Genomic DNA, 13,273 nt, shown 5'->3' with positions numbered 1-13,273 from the left:
GCTGCCTTATAACTTTCATGCTATGCTGTTTCTGCTCCCGTCCCCTTCGCCTTCTGCCACTCCTTGAACTTCTTCCTCTTCTCGTCAATCCCCTTTCCAACTTCATCATCCCACCACCATGTTTCCGAGTGCCTCGGTGGTCCTTTTGTCCATCCACATACCTCACCAAAGGCTCCCAACAGACTAGCTTTCAGTGACATCCAACCACTTTCAAGCTCAACCACATCATCCTCGACCCTACTCAGCCTCTCTTTTAATGCCTCCCTTACTGTCACCTCTTTCAACCTCCACACCTTCATTCTCGGTTGGTACTTCACCCGCCGAGCTCTCCTCGCACCTTTCACCCTTATGTCGCAGACAACCAAGTGGTGCTGTGAAACAGCCTCCTCCCCCGGGATCACCTTTGTGTCCCGGAGGTGCCCCCTATCTCGCCTACGCACCATCAGGTAGTCAACGGTTGTCGTCGACCCACCTGACGTGTATGTAACAAGCTTATTATCCTCTTTCTGGAACTGAGTATTACAAATCAACAAATCAGCTCCATCAGCAAACTCCAAAATCCTTTCACCTTCTCCATTTCTCACACCATATCCGTAATCCCCATGAACTCCCTCAAAACCATCCATACTCCTTCCCACATGTCCATTTAGGTCTCCTCCTACCACAACAACTTCCACATCTTTCACGTTTTCCATCAGCTTCTCTATCGCACACCAGAACTTGTCCTTCCCTTCATCGCTTCGACCAACCTGCGGAGCATATCCCGAGATGACGTTCACCAAGAGCTTTCCAATCATCATTTTCACCATCATCAACCTATCACTCACTCTAGTCACACTCACCACACTGTCCACAAACTCCTCAGAAAACAGGACAATAACACCATTCACGCCCTCCAGGCACCCTTGCCACATAAACTTGTATTTCTGTCCCTGCCTACCCTTCACCATTCTCACACCACTTCCCTTCCATCTCGTCTCTTGCACACAACATATGTCCACTCTTCTTCTGACCAATACTTCCACCACTTCTCCTGATCTCCCTGTCATTGTCCCTACATTCCATGTCCCAAACCTCAGAAACCGATCTCCACTTCGAGCTGTACCCTGCCCACATGTAGTTGTAATTGTCATGGTTCTCTTTTTGAGGCAATGTTTTTATGGCCGGATGCCCTTCCTGACGCCAACCCTCTTAGTCGTCTCTTACGACACGCAGGGATACGGTGTACCTATTCTAATCCAGGGTACACACTGGGAAACGTTTAAAACATGGAAATTCGGGGGGGGGGGGGGGGGGAGGGCGGCGTAAGCATCACGGCTGCGGTTTAAACATATTTAAATAATATTTAAACAAAACCATGAAAAACAATCTGGGAAAAGTCTCTAAGTGAGAACGTGGATTTGAGAAAGCAGGAGCAGAGGTGGAAGAAAAACGAGATATAGCGGGCGGGGCACAAGTCGAGACGAGGAGGAGAGCGAACAAGCACGTGTCCGGGAGGAGAGAAAGAATTAATATAGAATTTTTTTTTTTTTTTCTTTGTTTGTTCTGTTTTCAAAACACTGGACAAAGGGTAAGATGTTCGTGAGAGGTCTGTCTGAGAAAAGAAAATCAAAGAAACAAGCAAATACTATGAAGGAAAGAACCCATATTCACAAAACACTGACCAGGGGGGGGGGGGGGGGGGGAGGGAGCCCGGAGAGACCAGGCCGCGCACGAGGCACGAACAAAAAAACGACTAATTACACACAAATTTGCAACAACTACAAAACCAAAACCAAATAGAAACACACAATAACACATACACAACAAAATACCCAGCGGAAATTTGACAAAGACACGAACGGGAAAACACTCAAACTTTGATGCCGTGGAGAGATCGAAGCAAGCCTCGTCGCTCGAGGGACCGGAAGCTCCCGCTTAAAAAAAGAAAAAAGAAAAAAAAAAGAAAACCAAGCAAAATGGAAAAAGATTGAAATGTAAAAGTTCATATCATTAAATAATAAGTACTGGTGTAGTAAATAAGTCTAGTTAATCTAGTTATGTGAAGTCGTGTCTGTCTTCTGGTCACATCATGATCATATTTCTCGAAACATCCCTATCCTGCACTGTTGCAGCCTTTACCCCCATCCATCCAGCACATGCAAGGTCTGCCTCTTCCTCTTCCTCTTCTTCTCTCAACCCTACCCAGCATGTTTGATTTCTCCTGACTTTCGTTTACTGTACACATTATGTGTCCAAAGTATGATAGTTTCTGTTTTAGCATCAGCACTTCTTTATTATTTGCTCACCTGGAATATAGTTCTGGGGAGCTTATGCGATGGCGCGCCGTCGTCTGTCCGTCAGTCCGTAAACACTTGCAACGTCTTCTCCGAAACTGCTGATGGGAGTGTGACCAAACTTTGCTAAGATGATATTTGGTATGTTGCAGCTCAAGTTTGTTCATGGCATTAAAGAAAAAAAAGAATCGGGGTCTTAGGGGTCTACCGTGGGTCAACGTGACTCCAAGTTTGACCTCCCAAAATAGGAATTTGCTTGTTCCTCTGAAACTACACACACTATTTCGATGCAACCTGACCACAACCACAAAAAAAAAAACAAAAAAAAAACCTTCATCACCAGTGATGTACAAAAGTTTCTTCACACTTAAAAATAAAATAAAAATAAAAATAAAACCGGCCTTGAAGGGGTGTACTTGTGGAGGCGTTTGTCCCCCAAAATAGGTACTTGCTTTCTTCTCAGAAACTATACACACTGTTTTGATGAAACTTGACCACAACATTCACCACCCATGTGATGCGCCAAAAATTGTTCACGGCATAAAAAAACAACAAAAGGGTTTATAGGGGATGTGCCGAGGGATTGACTCCCTACAAAAAACATTTGTTTTGTTTAAAGTCTTATGATAACGTCAGTATGATTCTACATGCTGCCCTGTCTCCTAGCAACCACTGACATTGGTTTAAAATACCATTATACTGTTTAACATTTAACGTTTAACATGAACATTTATTTGGCAATGGTATGTAGACCGACTGTACAGAGAGCTGTTAAAATTTCGACTGTCTCCTCCCCAACTACCTTGAAGAGTTACATTGGAATTTCATTGGCACCTGGTGCTTTTCCATTTGCCAGCTCTTTCAAGGCTCTACGTACAGCACATTCTATCACTATTGCTTCTTGCTAATATTTCTTTATTAGTCCCCTACCAGTGTACACCGGAGGGGACTATAGGTTTGCACTCCGTCCCTCCGTCTGTCAGTCCGTCAGTCCGTCCGTCCGTCCGTCCGTCCGTCCGTCCGTCACGCAAAGAACAGTTTTCCAGACTTTTTTTCTAAACTCTTAATGCTAATGATTTCAAACTTGGTACATGGTTTCCATAAGTTACAGATCAAGTTCGAACTTCACGACGTTTCGATCATTTTTGACAAAGTTATGGCACTTTGAACTTTGGTAATTTCCCCAACAGTTTTCCGGACGACAGACTGCCGGTAGGGAACATGTATTGCAGCGCAATACTCAGAATGCTTGTTCAAAATAAATATGAATCAAATGTATATTGAGAATAATGTTAATTGCATTGAAATTACGAACCTTATGGAAAAGATGCATGACAGACGAAAAATAAAAATAATCAACACAGACTTCAAGTACAAGGTATAGTTGTACAAGCAGAGAGGGCAAGCACCGATGGATAAAGAGGTAAACACAGTGACGAGGGTTAGTAGGAGCAGAAAGCGAATGGAGAGGTTTTGCAGAAGTGATATTATGGGCCGCTGCCATGAAAGACAAGAGGGAAGAACATGACAGAATGACTCGAGGAAGTAGCTCCACAGATGATTGAAAAAGAAAACAAAGGAGTGAAGGTGAGTGGAACACTTAGAAGCATCCACTGGCAAGTTTTGTGATAAAATACAAATTTTACCCAAATATAATAGAATGAAATATGTACAGATGAGTATTTTAACAACAAATACATGAATAACGGTAGCCCACATTGGGACTGGATCAGTGTACTTATAAAGTTACTCAATGTACAAGGACGTCGAACACAAAAGCACCACACAGCACAGTTCGAGTTTGTCCAAACAATGTTTTGCAATGCCAAAGTGTCACAAGGACAAAAGCAAGGAAGTGCAATGCGAATAAAAAGAAAAACAAACCGGGATGTGTAGGGTTGAGTTCAGCAAAGCGCCTGAGCGCATTGCTTACGAGGAATGAGATATTCCCAGCTCCTGGGGGCTGTCGCGGGATCTCGGCTTGCTGTGTGGAACCCGTCGCCATGTCGTACACCACCGGTACGATTACACTCACCGCTTCACTTCCCACTCCACCACTCACAGGCGGTGGGGCAGGCAGCCCAATGCGCTGGGTCAACTGCAGCTGTCACAGGTAAAGTCATGTTCAGCGATGCAAGTTACTTTGCAATGACATGCTGCTTCACTGTGCACTATGACTGCCGAACTAACACATATTAACCTCCGAACTAACACATTAACTGCTGAACTAACACTACTGCCCCTCTTAAAATTATCTGTCAAGTTGAATGTGAACCGCTTAGCAAGTAAGGATTATAGGACACCGGCATTGGGTTAACCCCATGCATCCAGACACTTTTCCTGTGTACATTCTTTACCATATGGGTCATCGCATGGCAACTGACCGAGTGGTCCCCATGTGTTTGCCCAAAATTTTGACAGAAAATGCCTTCATGGGTAAAATAATAATAATAAAAACTAGAAAGCATCTGAAAATGCAAAGCCTGTCCGCGTCCGCTTTGTATTCAGACTTCGTCTTCTTCCGTATGCTAAACATGATGAAAACAGTTGAAAAAATTAGAAAATAAATAGCCTCGTGGGGGACTGACAGTTATGTCCCCATGGTTTGTGAGGAGATTTTAAAACGAGTTATGTGAATTTGAGGCAAACACCCCTTTTCAGCCTCTTATAGGAGTTGGATGCAAATGAGGAGCACAACCCCATGAGACCTTAATGTTCTGATGTATCATACCAATTTTGATCCGTCTTGGTCAGGTAGTTTGTGAGGAAAATATGTTTTAGAGAATATGAGGGATTTGGGGAGGGAGCTCGTAGCCCCCTTTCCAGGGGAGATACAGCCATGGGGAGCACAACTTAAGGTTATGGCATGGTCATGATGTCACATGGCAAGTTTGGTCTGGATCCGGTTGTCGGTTTCGAATGAAAAACCAATCGAAGAAGCTTTTGAATGAAATACCCATATTTAGGGCGAACCCCCTTTTCACTGCCTTTAAAAGGAGTGGAACCTAATGGGGAGCACAACCCCATGAAACCTTACTGTCCTGATGCATTGTACCAAATTCGGTCCGTATCGGTCAGGTAGTTTGTGAGATGTTTTTGTCAAATGTTAGCGGATGTACGTACGGACGGCCAGACACTGGGAACCATTCTATGAGGTTATTTCAGGGAAATAACCGAAAAATTGACGATTTCAGGTGACCATGACCTTTTCACCTAAAAAGCAATAGGCCTGCATCAGTGATCCAATTTGCAAAACCTGTTCAAATTTCAAGTCATTCGCATGAAAATTGACAACTTTATGGAACCTTGTCCTTTTAATCTAAAAACAAAACCCATAGTCGAACACCAGCGTAGCCAGACTTGTTTGATACTTTGTTGAAGAGGATAGTATGACCTGGGTGGGGATACCAGTTAGCAGTTAGCAAATAATGTAAGAACTAAAATGTTTTTACTTCAGGCATGGACAGCCTGATCATGAATGACTTTGGGAAAAAAAGAAAAGAAAAAAAAAATCGGCGAATGGCAATCGATGAACCAATAAATTCCACATTTCTGTGCCACCTTCAGTCAAACGTCAGGCATTGACAGCAGGATTGTGAAAGACTTGCACAAAAATCATACTCATTTTGAATGTTGCTATATCCAGTCAATTGCGAAACTGCAAATGGGGAATCCGCAAATGCCATGGATGGAAACCCTTACGTCATTTCCTCATTCTGCGTTTTACTTAATATCGTTATATTTACATTCCAAACAGCATCATTCCAATCACAAATTAATACTATAGCATTAGTATATCAAAATAGAATGTTAAATCACGATTGTATTGATATACTGTATTATCAAACCAGCAGTTATCATTTGTTCACTTTCTGATTCGGGAGCAAGGTCAATGTCTATTCGGGAGCATTTCAAAATCATAATTGTACAGAGGAATTTCTGAAACCTCCCACTTACCTTACGACACCTGCCTGGACCCCAAAACGTTCCACAGAAGTTTATTATATTTCCTTTGAGTAAAATATGGAACTGTAATGGTTAGTAAACACTGTCCCACTGTCATGTGACCAGATCCTCATCTCTGATTGGTATACGTTTGTGGGAACATACGGACAGACAAACGCTGTTCCAGACGGTATTGCCCAACGGGCTATGCTGTAAAAACAATCAGCTACGCTGTAATCTATCTTTCATTGGTGAACCAACTCAGTGACCAATATGCCAATTCTTAAAATGTCAGGTCAATCGGATGAAAATTTACGATTTTATGTGACATTAACCGTTATTAATTAATGAACTTATTAATTTGCCTTCTCCATATTCTCATAATAAAGCTTTGTTGAAAATTTGATGGCAAAATCTGAAACGGTAAAAGGTTACGGCCCAGACAGACACGCACAGAGAAGTGATTGAAAACCCCCATCTCCCACTGCACGAGGGGACGCGGTAATATTAAGTTATTTACTTCGTGCATTCAACAGGGAAATGTCTTAAGGCACTTTAGAGGAAATTATCAAGTAAAATAAATAAATAAATTGATGCCTCTAAACATCATCACAATGAAGAACAATTAATTAACATTTGGATTCATGAGCGAGCTACTCTGGAAACCAACCCGCACCTTTTGCTCAAATTGTCTAATAATATGAAAGGCAAAGGAAAAATATTGTTATGGGGTGGTAGCCCTACAAAAAAGAGCATCTTGGATTTGAGCACAACAGCAGGCATGCCAGGAGGTGCAATCGGTGGCGCACTTGGTGGGATTGTCAGGCAGAACTGCACGCCCCACCTCAAGCTCTGATCTGGAAACTGAGAGAACAAAGCGCAAGCAAAGAACATTAAACTGGAGCGAGATAAAAGAGCGATATAAAAAGATACAAACCACCACAAATTTTGTTTTGAATATTTCTGTGTATTGGAAAAAACATTTGTGTGTTGGTTTCCACTTTGTCTCTGAAGAAGGCTGTTCACATGTGAAACACAAATTACCTAGGCAATTTGTATATAGTGTAGGAACTGCTGCCTAGATAAGAACCACACTAATAGAGCAAGGGGTGGAACACAGGGTCAAGGAACATCCAATAATACCAGACCACTTGCTATCCCAAGTCCAAGCGGAAATTAGTAATTTGTTCAGGGTCCCAGCAATAACTCGCCTACACTATTCATATAACAGCATGGGATCTTTAACGTCCACCAACTAATGCTGGCAGATGGGTCACCGATTATAACGTCAGTGCTGTCCCGTAGATGGACATCGATGCCTCGGCCTACATGCGAAACACCAGGATAACACTTTACAGCTGGGTCTTACTGGAAACTTTATCGGAACACCAATTTATCTGAAGGTTTAGACTGCAAACATGTAAAGAACAAACAATAATTTAAAAATACATCATCATGTTGGTGTTGAAAAAGCAGAGATAAAGGCATCACGTGGGTACACGCTTTAGCAAAGTGCTCGGCAGTCATTATACCGATGGTTAATAAGATAACCCAATTCAGGTGATGATCAGAGTGCAGGATCATAAGAAAAGCACAAAAGGAAAAAGCCTGGACTGCATCCCAACCATCCTCCATTGTGGAACCAAGCCCTTTTTCAGAAATGATTGAAAAAAAGAAAAGAAAAAACATCCCAACCATCCAAGTCAAGGAACCCACCAGTCAACAAAGGTTATTTTTGTGCTTCCAAGCATTTCTTACCATGTTGTTGGGACTTTCGGCACAAATTGTTGGAGCAAAGGGGAAAAAAGAAGGTTGGAGTTGGCAGCTTCTAGCATGCCCGTTTTACCGAATCAAGAGCACATTCGGGAGTCACCTCATCACATTGGGAGTGGTTTTTGGTCTGTTGGTTCCTGAAGAGCACAACACCAACAACTCTTCCTCTCATAGTGACAAGCTGCGGCATTTATAGTGCACATTCTGCTTGTGCGGGACATGTTGCATTGTCTCTCCTCGATTTCATAGCAATCGTCACTGGGTCATGATTTTGCAATCTATGCTTAATCTATTGGTGATCGAGGGATTTTTGTGGCAGATTGAACAAATCCGATTTTTTTTTTTATTCTCGTGGATGACTTTGCACCTTCATCTGTGCTGCAGCGCATTAGTATCTTTGTTGACTCCTCCCTCCCAACGTAATATCAAATAATCAAGGAAAAAACTAAAACAACGAAACAGTAGTGCAAAGGCAAATGCACTATAGAGAACTTGTTCATCATGAGCAACCCTACATGATATAACAACCAAACTTAGAAGGGTGCAATCATAACGGAGAAGCAACAACCAAAACGAAAGAGTAAGGTTGTTTTGTCCAACTGTGGCCCCATTGGCCCCCACTCTCAGTTTGTTGCCCATTCTCCTCTACCCCACTCGGTCACCTCACCCTTCCATGAGCCTCGATCCTGATTAATAATGAAAATATAAATAAGCAGGGTGAAGCAGAAAGTGTGAATGGGTTTTGTACATACCAGCTCAAGGCGCATTATCTGCACGCAATCATGCAAGATGTGTGTGGGAGCACCCAGTAACTTGGCAAAGGCATTGAGTGTGTTTGCTTTGAATGGCGGGCCAGCCACCTGATAGGCGATAGTCAAGGAGAGGGAAATATGGGAAGTGGAAAATAAATTACGAGCAATTAAGCTGAGAATCGGAGCAAAATGAATGTTCAATAACACTACGTTTTAAAGCAGACTAAAAGGATGCACACCGAGTATTATCCTACCCTAGTCTCAAAGAATTTCTCGAGGACCTGCAACTCATCAGGACTCCAGGGTTCAGCCTCTGGTGTGGCCTTGAGCTGCAGAGTCTGGAATGTCTGTGCATTGAGGGCTACACGACACTTGAGCGCCTCAGTTTTGAATGTTATCACACCAGGCTCTGTAGAACTCAAGAGGTGCAACTATAGAATGGATGGGGAGTGAAGGGAGGGAGTGCATAGGAAGGGGTGGGGGTGGGAGGGTTAACGTTCAGGACAGGTTGGTAGAGAACGAGATTTATCAAATGAAAGGAAGGAATAGCAACGAAGAAAAAAAACGCGATAGAAAAGGAAAGCGTGATGAGGGATGCTTTTATTTTCAAACCAAAAATTACAAAATGGTAATTTCCAGGTGAATAAAAATACTTGTAGAAAAAATGAATTAAAATTCATGTGAGATGGAAGGAAAGAAGAAAGGGAGAAGAATGGGAAGAATGTTAAAAATCCCAAACCGTCTCACCGCCTCCTCCTGTTGAATGACCCTCTGCAAGTGTCTTCGCATAAACACCGAGCCGAGGAAGCGTTCGAGAGGTGAACAGAGATAGCTTCCCGCTAGGCTGGGCAGCACCGCCGGGGTGGGTGAAGGGCAGAGAAGCTGGTGCAATGCATTATGGGATAGCAAAGAAGGAATGGCACCAGCCCACGAACGTTGAGGTAGTTTACGGCTTGATAAAGATGCTCCTGGAAGTTAAAATTGAGAAGATGTTGAGAATATGCAAAGGAATTAAGTGAACGATTGAGGAGATACGTTTGAACGCCTGACAAATCACATCCCTACACTCCATATAGTAAAGTGATGAAATCCCCTGCCTCCCTCAACTCCACCCCCCTCTACCTCAAAAAACATTGTTCCATGTATAGGAAAGGGTGGTGGTGTCCTTGGTGGTGTACAAGTGTAATAAAATTGCCACAGTCTTCATGGTGTTGGGTCTCCTTGGCAGAGCGAAGCTTTGTACAGGGAGGCCTGAAAATCGCTTTACCTCTGTCAAATGCTCGCACTTCCCTCCCTCCGCTGTAGACCACTAAGCAAACTCAAATGAAAAAAGATCTTCAGTTGAAACCCTGGCGTCCATCAGTTGTAAATGTACTGAGTGATGCGACATTGATCGGCGCTGTGCATTATGCGGTCTTTCTTGACACCTTCTCGACTGCCCTGTCTCAAGAAAAAGTGTTGTTTTTGGATGAAAGTGCTCACGACGCACAAGCTCACAGGTACAAAATGGAGTGTTCTGGTCGAAGGAAAATCCACATTTCACATTGGAATTTGAGCATCATCCTCCACATGTGATGATATTGGCAGGAATTGCCTCACGACATTTATTTAGTCCCTATATTTTGATGGACCGGTAAAAGGCGTAGTTTGTGAGCGCATGTTTAACAAAACTGGCTGGTACGACGACTTGTTAATGATGGAATAGCTGAAAGGGTCCGCTTTCAACAATATGGCGCACCCGCACATTTTGCATTACATGTTCAGGACTATCTCAATTAAATGTTCCCTCAACAATTGATTGGACGCGGATCACCAACATTGGCAACTCCTCTGCCATGGGCACAATGTAGTCAAGGTCCAACGACTCCAGACAACACTCTGTGGGGCTTCATCAAGGAGAAAGTGACGACAAACCGGTGTAGGAAGATCAAAGAATTGTGCGCTGCAGTCGTGGCCTATTTTGCACATGTGATTCCACAGTTCCTACATAAGATGTCCAAGAGTACTTGATGACGAATTCAGTAGTGCACGGTGAAATATGGAGTGTATACAGATACAATGACTGATTAATTATTGCACGTACTGCACAATAAAATCTGTATATTAAAAGTTTAAGAAAGAATGTCTTACTGAGGAGGGGTAAAGCGACTTTAAAGCCACCTTGTAGTTATACCTGTGGGTCATCTGTTAACTTTTTAGAGCCACGGCTATCCTGTAAGACTGTGTTAACCTGTCCATGCTCCCTACCCCACCTTTTTATGATTACATGCCCCAACCCTCGTTTTATAATTACAACCTCCACATCCTCAACCCTCCAATTCAAACACAGCTCTCAATCCCCATATAACCACTGGATACTATTTCCCATGCAGGCTTTGAATTCAGCCAATTACAAATCGGTTATGATCACAACAGCATGAAGACTCGCAGTGGTGGCAGTCAAAGAAACCATGATCCTTATAAAGTTTTTCCTAAGCTGCATACCTAAAAGGCCGAGTGCTGGTTAACTGCAACTCCAAATCTGACCTGCACGTGGAGAGTGTGTAGGGTCTGACAGTGGGGAATGAATTGCAGCCTGGGCAGGAGAAAGGCTACTTGGCATGGCCGTGTGCCGTGGTCCACCAGCCAGCTGCGGTGATCCGGGCCAAGTGGCCAATCGATGGCCAGGAGATGGCATTGGCATGTTGGTTGGGTAGGGCGAGTTAGGGTCGACAGAAGCTGGGGTGTTTGGTGGGATGTTGGGTGGAAAAGAAACGACAATCAGATAAGTGTGATATATAATGCTGAGGAAAGGTGGAGCAGGAGATGGAATGCAATGAATGAGATGATCAAAATGAAATGGAACATTAATGGGATTGAAAGAAAGGTGGAAATGAGACGAGAGTAATTAAAAATAAATGAATTTTAAAAGTGCTTAAAATTTATATTTATTTATTCGTTTTTCTAAATATAACCCAAATAAAATGACCCGTTACTTCAGTGGATGGAAGTTGTGTTTTTACCCCTGTTTATTTGTTTGTCTGTCTGTCTGTGAGCAGGATATCTCAAAAAGTTATGGATGGATTCCGTTCGAGATGGTTTGGTGTGTGACAAGGACGAACTGATTCGATTTTGGTGAGGTCTGGATGCAAATCCGGACACGAGAATTTTTAAAAGTGATTATTCACCATTGAGAGATGGGGCCAAAAACGATATAAAATAGAATGATATTTCAAAATGTTGTGGACGGATTAGGACAAAACTTGGTGGATGATTTGGATAGGCATCAATAACAAGCAGATAAGATTTTGGTTCAGGCCCGAATCCAAATGCGGCCTATCAGTGGGATACAAAACACAAACTGTTCAGCCTGGTGGAGGAATGCGCTCTACTGAGTGCCATTATACTTACCTCCACCACCAAAGGTGGGTGGAGGTTATGTTTTCACCCCTGTCTGTTTGTCTGTTACTTGCAAGATCGAAGATTTTTGAAGTATATTGGTTGGTCGATTTTGTTATTCTGTCTGTTTGTCTGTCAATCGCCTGCAGGTCACATTTCTAAACCGATCATCATGAAACTTCAACAAGCTGTAGAGGTCCGGGTTTTTGAAAGTACCGTGCTCTGCACGACGTCTTTTTTGTTCGTTTGTCTGTGAACAGGATATCTAAAAGTTGGCGACGGATTCGGGTGAAATTTGGAGAGGTTGGGAATGTGACATGGACAAAATTATTAGATTTTGGTTAAGATTCGGATCCGTATCTGGTGTTTGAGAATTTTGTAGTGATTCTTCACCAATGAGAGAAAGGGCAAAAAACGATATGGAGCACACACAAACAACAGGCATTTTAAGGCCATTTTCCCTGCTAGAGCGGGGTTAGCTTATGTTATTAGACCTCTCGATATGGAGCACGATATCTCAAAAAGTGATGGACGGATTCGGACGGAACTTGGTGGACAAGTTGGTTGTGTAACCAACCTGTGGATATGGAAAGGCTGATTAATAAAATAATAGGGTTCGTACCCTTTTGGGTATCTGTAATTCCATGACTTTTCCATTGCATTTGACTGATTTTCCATGACCACACACAACCATATTTGACTCATCCCACTACATCAAAACATATCAGCAAGATTATGCAAATTATCAAGGATTTAAAGTCAACCACTATCCTGCTTCAGTTGAATAACATATTGGGTAACTGTTAACATGACAATGTGGTGGGCTGGATACAGAAGACCTGGAACAAAGCAGGCCAGATATCAAAACCTGGCCATAGTAGAGTATCGTTGGTTGAGCTGTCCTGAGCTGCAGTTTGGCAATGTGTCAATGGGAAATTGCGTCCCGAGTACAGAACGAAAGACTTATGAATGATTCTCGGGAACATAACCCATTCGTACACATTTGTTTTATTCTGAAAATAACAGAAAACACACTCTCTCCCATTACCCGTACAACAACAACAACAACAACAACAACAACATGCATTTTAAAGGCCATTTTCCCTGCTAGAGCGGGGGTTAGCCTTGCGGTCCCCATGACAATCTTCT

At 42.8% G+C, this 13,273-nt stretch overlaps 1 protein-coding gene across 3 annotated transcripts in view; it reads right to left on the bottom strand.

The window, feature by feature from the left end:
- Positions 1 to 13,273, bottom strand: part of MED14 (mediator complex subunit 14) — a 101,929-nt gene that overhangs the window by 18,020 nt on the left and 70,636 nt on the right. For all 3 annotated transcript variants that reach the window (XM_068113681.2, XM_068113680.2, XM_078776575.1), the window contains 6 exons: positions 11,273 to 11,464; positions 9,494 to 9,714; positions 9,001 to 9,177; positions 8,747 to 8,854; positions 6,966 to 7,085; positions 4,161 to 4,380 (listed from right to left, as the gene is read on the bottom strand). In XM_068113681.2, the coding sequence (XP_067969782.1) occupies positions 4,161 to 4,380; positions 6,966 to 7,085; positions 8,747 to 8,854; positions 9,001 to 9,177; positions 9,494 to 9,714; positions 11,273 to 11,464 (1,038 nt within the window). The remainder of the gene's footprint in view (positions 1 to 4,160; positions 4,381 to 6,965; positions 7,086 to 8,746; positions 8,855 to 9,000; positions 9,178 to 9,493; positions 9,715 to 11,272; positions 11,465 to 13,273) is intronic.

Source organism: Myxine glutinosa, chromosome 4, assembly GCF_964187855.1.
Source record: "Myxine glutinosa chromosome 4, kmMyxGlut1.1, whole genome shotgun sequence".
NCBI classification, from domain to species: Eukaryota; Metazoa; Chordata; class Myxini; order Myxiniformes; family Myxinidae; genus Myxine; species Myxine glutinosa.
Note: the sequence above shows the minus strand (reverse complement) of the source record. Positions and strands in the feature narration are given on the sequence as shown.